Raw genomic sequence first — 5,134 nt, forward strand, 5'->3', positions numbered from 1 at the left:
ATACATCAATCACTATTTTGTGCAGTGTGATACATCCTTAAGCGGCGCGAACCCCTGGCCACTAGTAGCTTAATGTAAATGCTGTAATGCTGATTAGTTTTATATATCAGAGACACATTGTATTAACCCTCATACGCTCCTCAAGAATATTTTCCTCAATCCGCGAGTGGTTCGTAAGTCGGTCCGGATTGAGATCAGCTTGAGCCCAACGCTAGATTTCTAAAAACCGCGCGGAAATTGCGTAACAGCAACGGAGGAAATTAAGGGGCCGCCACACCGCTTAGGGAAACTAAATTCCTCAATTTCGAACAAATTTCGGATCTTATGGTTAGGACAGAGACGGAACGAAGCTAGCAGCCACTAGTGCGATAAAGATGGTACATTAGATAGAAGTCCAGACTTTGTAAACTCAAACGTCGAAAAAAACTTCTTTTTTATATTGATGTTCCCTGACACCCCCCCCCCCCCGCGGAGAGGGGAAATTAGTTTAGATTGCCCCGAGGCCGACAAAATCCCCCGACCCGCTAGGTCATACCGGGAGTTTAGAGGGAATCAGAGTCAATCTCAGTCCTGAACTAAAAAGAGAGGAAATTCTGGTGGAGGACAGGCGCAAAGTTTAGTATTTTGTTCCTACCACCCCCGAGTAGGGTGTCATTTGAAAGAGCTCGGGAAGAGGTATTGAGCCTCATAGGCTAAGAGCGCCTCCGAGGTCATCCGAAGGGCGTATAGCGTTTCTCGTAAATTAGAAAAGTTCTGTATGTATTTGGAGTCGCGAGGGCATTAGGATCTCGATCCCGAGGTCAGAGTGGAGGTGCCTTTGACTTTGAAAATTCTGACAAAGCCAAAGGTCTTGGAAATCTTTTTCAGATTTTCAAGGTCAAGGTCAAGGTCAAAGGTGCAGGCGGGATCAGGAACCTCCCCCGAAGGTCGCCATATAAATTTGCGGTGTAGAGCGACAAAAAGTAGTGAAAAATGGCATAGAATAGGTTAATTTAGGAATTAAGGATTTAGGTTTTAGGCTGCGTGCGGATAGGAATAGTGTTAAACGGTTAGATTTAAGAGTGCGGTTTCAATATTTCATATAGTTTGGATTGACATCAGTAGTGTACCTATGGGGATTCTAACTCAGGAAGTGAATTTCCGTTGTCGTGAAATAGCGTTCGGCTCTGACGCGTGGCGCCATCTTGATTTCTTGCGGTTTTCCTTATCATTATCATTTCCTTATGATTTCCGACGCGCCTTGCGGTTTTCCTTATCGTTATCATTTCCGGTGCCGTCTTTGTTTCCTTATCTTTTTCCGCGTTTTATTATTCTGTAAATATTATGTAGGTCAATCTTTTGGGTGGGGGAACACATTGTGTCTTGCAAGGATCGATTGATGGGGTCATCGTCCTTGTGGTTTTCCTTATCTTTTCCGGACCTAATTAGTTGCAATATTATGTGAAGCAATTTCCTTATCATGTTCGGTGAGGATTATATCATGTCTTTACGGGAAAGAGAGAGAGACTTTTATTTCTCTTAGGAGCATATGATTGTAGAAGAGGTATTTCTATTGTGAGAATAATAAAGCCGGGGGAACCACCCTGGTCCAGAATTGGTATAGACTTTTTTTCTCTTAGGAGTATATGATTGTAGAAGAGGTATCCTCTGATTATTTTCTACCAAGTTAAAAACTGTAAGAGAGAGATTCGATGCAATTATAGCTCTGTTTTATCAAAAAACAGAGAGAGGTTTTATTGTAGCGATCTCTCTTATGGTTTTACTTCAGCATTTAATCTTGCGTTTTTAATTATGCTTAAAATCTAAACCGCTGTTTTGTGCAGCTGCAAGACGTAATTATCGCGCTGTTTCATAAAACAGTGAGAAAGGTCCTATTGTAATAATCTTTCTCTTATGGTTTTGCATTTCCTTCCTCATTTATATCGCGCTGTTTCTACCGGTGTTTAAAAGGAGGCGACGGTCAAATGCATTTTCAGTTTGCAATCATGTTGAGTATAATGGTGCCACGAGAGCCACGTTTCGTGGTCGTTGACAAAAATCTGTCATTAAACGAGCTGTTGAGCGTGCTGGTAAGTATCGTGTGTTCATTACTGTGTTATCGTGAAATATATTTTTCAAACAAAATTTACACTGTACGTTTATCTTACAGACATTTGATACAAACTACGAACGGTGCGTGTTTATTCGCGGTTGGCGATTAAATATGCGTCGCTGTCGCGAGGAGGTGGAGGAGTGGGATGGGGAGTTCGTTACATCAATTGCAACGTTATTTGAGTGGCAAGTATTATTTATTTTTTTACAATACAAGATTAAATATTAAAAATAATGTTTTTTTCTTTCAGTGGTCCGGACTGCTAGTTTGCTGCTGCATTTCTCTCAAAAATCTGTGCATACGTGGTTTCTGGGTGTCTTCCTAAATAAATATTTTTTTAATTTATAAAAACATTTCTTAATTAATTTTCTTTTAAAAAAAATTTTTTTTACCTGGTATCCGCACACGTCTATCCCTCTCGGTTGTGGCGTTATTGCGCTAGGGTTAGCTCCGATCGGTACGTTACCACAGTTCGCCCCGTGAACGTATCCGCAGCATCTGGACCAGATGCGGTGCTCATTCATGGGAACGTCGCCATCTTTCCATCGATGCAGCATTATACCACATTCGAAGCATTTGACGAGATCTTCGTCGCACAAGGAGAAAAATCCTGCGGCTGCGAGGTCTTCAGGTTTGACGATGTGTGAATAACGCCATGAACGGAAAGTTTGGAGTCTGTCGCGCTCGAGACGCAAATCAGGTGTGGGGTCCGGTATCTCAATCATTTTTTTTTTTAAAACGCTGGGTGAAAGAAGTGAGTTACGTTTTTTTTATATAATTGTTTAGCCATGCTCGAAATGTTTGCACTTCGCGCAGACAGCAATGGTACGGTTTTGAAGAGCGTTTTGTCCAACAGTGAAGTTTACACGGTACGTGAGCAGTTCGGTACATGGGATCGTGGACTAATACATCGTATTTTGGACATCCTAAATTTTCCAAATTTATCGAGTTTATTTCTAATTTTCGAAGGATGTCTCTCTCGAAACACCCACCTTTGTACGCTACGACGGGATTCGCGTGATCGCGCACAAAATTGCGTATAACATCGAACACGTCGTTCTGTTGATATTTTTCATAGCCGAAATCGATAAATGGAATCCCGTGTACAAAATTGCTTACGTACCGTGTCGACTTTTTGTCAGCATCTGATAAACGATGAAAGTTTATTCCCAAACGAAATTCAGCGAGTTCGAACGAGCCGTCGTAAACATTGATAATGGCTAATTCTTTGCATAAAAATTTTCTCTCGACAATGAATCCATCCATGTCAATGATTTGGGTGATTTGAGCCATCTAAATAAAAAATGTTTTCTAACCAATGATTGATTTCTGTATAAAATAAAAATTGTACTTACCGTGAAATGGAGCGAAGATCACACGTTCGCTGAATAACGACGACTGTGGGAGAGAGTCATCTATAGTATATATAATACCCCCACCACTATACTTATCGGTGTGAAAATAAATATGGAGGAGATTTTTTGTTTATTCGATTAATAAAAAGATGTTTTTCCATTGTTTATTTATTAAAAGATTCATTTTCACATTTATTCGATTAAAATATTGTTAACGGTAGTTTAAATAATTTTTCGCACAATGTTCGTCAATGGATTGTACTCCACGATGCAGTCGTGTATCATCAAGCAGTATGCGGTTGTCGAGGGGGCAATGTTGGCTCGACATTCGAATTCGATTCGCACGTCGATCGTGGCATTTTTCAGCGCTTCGTTTTGCCGAGAACAATCGAGAACGATGAATGGACCGTATTTCAGGAAATCTATGACGTTGAGTAGCGCCTCGCCGTTTCCATAGTATGATTCTTGGAATTTTGTATACATATCGTAGAGCAGCGCGTATTTGTCTTTTTCGAAATCAACATTTAGATCATCGTACGGATAGGTTTCCGAATTCAAGTAGAGCCGAATATTGGCTAATGCGCAATGATCGAAATGCGTAGCTGTTTTCGTTAAATTATTCTTTCGCGCGGTTTGTAAAGCGAATATCACGTATCGCGGTTTTTCCATTTGCGGAGCTGTTTTTATGGCCCATGTGTGCTTCGTAGTCGCCTGGAGCAGAGGATACTCGTACAGTTCCCATGATCGAAAGCTCATATCGATCGGCTTGTCGTTGCCCAGAATACGTAACATCGACAGCTTATTTATTTCATCCAACGTGACGTGTGGCATTCGCCATTGAATTTTGTATAGATCCAGAACGGGTTTCGCATTTTCGGAAGAACTGTACAACGCGTTTGTGTTGGTACGCGAGCGAATTAAAATCAATTCGTGGCGGGCGTTTATTACAACGCGTTTGTAGTCTTCGCAGAAGCCCAATAACATGCTCATAGGTATGCAAAAGTTGAAGTTTATCGCCGCTGTGGTTGTCGCGGTTTTCCTCTGCGCCTCGGTGTTATGCGTCCAGCCCGCGTTGGATAACGCGCTGCTTCTCGTCGTGGACAGGCTCACGTAGTTCTTCAGAGTCGTTGTAGTACCAGGATTTCTGGACCGATCGATTTCAACGCCGTTCAATTCGTAGCGTATTTCCTCGAACATAAACGCAACGGCATTGTTATCGAGAGCCGCCGATTCGATTGTTGATCCCGCTGGTAATTCAAGTTTCCCAGGCAAACTAAGTTTTCCCTCGACGTATAGGAAGCTTCTGCACGGGAGCGTGTACAAGTCTTGCTGTTGAATTGGTATGCGTATCTCATCGTTGTTTTCAAACGTTGTGTTGGCATATGGATTGTATGTGTGCAGCTCGATCTTCGTTATTCGATTGTCGAAGATCGGCGCTTCGGAGATGCTCAAAATGTCCTCGAACATGGTGAAAAAAACACTTTTTTCCTCTTTCACTTGTTTTTAACAACGAATCCCAAAGATTTCAGATACTCTGCGTTTCTCGCGGTCAGTTTTTTACACTCGTTTGGTTTCTTATGAATTGATGTGTTCTTCTTCAAGGTCGTATTGTTATGAATTAACATTGCTTCGTCGCATGTGTAGTCGTACCGTGATTTCTTCACCGCGAAAATCGATCAAACGTCCG

At 41.7% G+C, this 5,134-nt stretch overlaps 1 protein-coding gene across 1 annotated transcript; it reads right to left on the reverse strand.

Annotated features, from left to right (window-relative positions):
* Positions 1 to 3,669: 3,669 nt before the first annotated feature.
* Positions 3,670 to 4,914, reverse strand: LOC143219335 (uncharacterized). The gene has a single exon (XM_076445339.1). The coding sequence runs from the start codon at positions 4,912 to 4,914 to the stop codon at positions 3,670 to 3,672; it is 1,245 nt and encodes a 414-aa protein (XP_076301454.1).
* Between the last annotated feature and the right edge of the window lie 220 nt (positions 4,915 to 5,134).

Source organism: Lasioglossum baleicum, unplaced genomic scaffold (assembly GCF_051020765.1).
Source record: "Lasioglossum baleicum unplaced genomic scaffold, iyLasBale1 scaffold0023, whole genome shotgun sequence".
NCBI classification, from domain to species: domain Eukaryota; kingdom Metazoa; phylum Arthropoda; class Insecta; order Hymenoptera; family Halictidae; genus Lasioglossum; species Lasioglossum baleicum.

What these genes read in the sequence shown, in the direction of transcription:
- LOC143219335 (XM_076445339.1), bottom strand. Translation starts at nt 4,914, where the DNA reads ATGTTCGAGGACATTTTGAGCATCTCCGAAGCGCCGATCTTCGACAAT.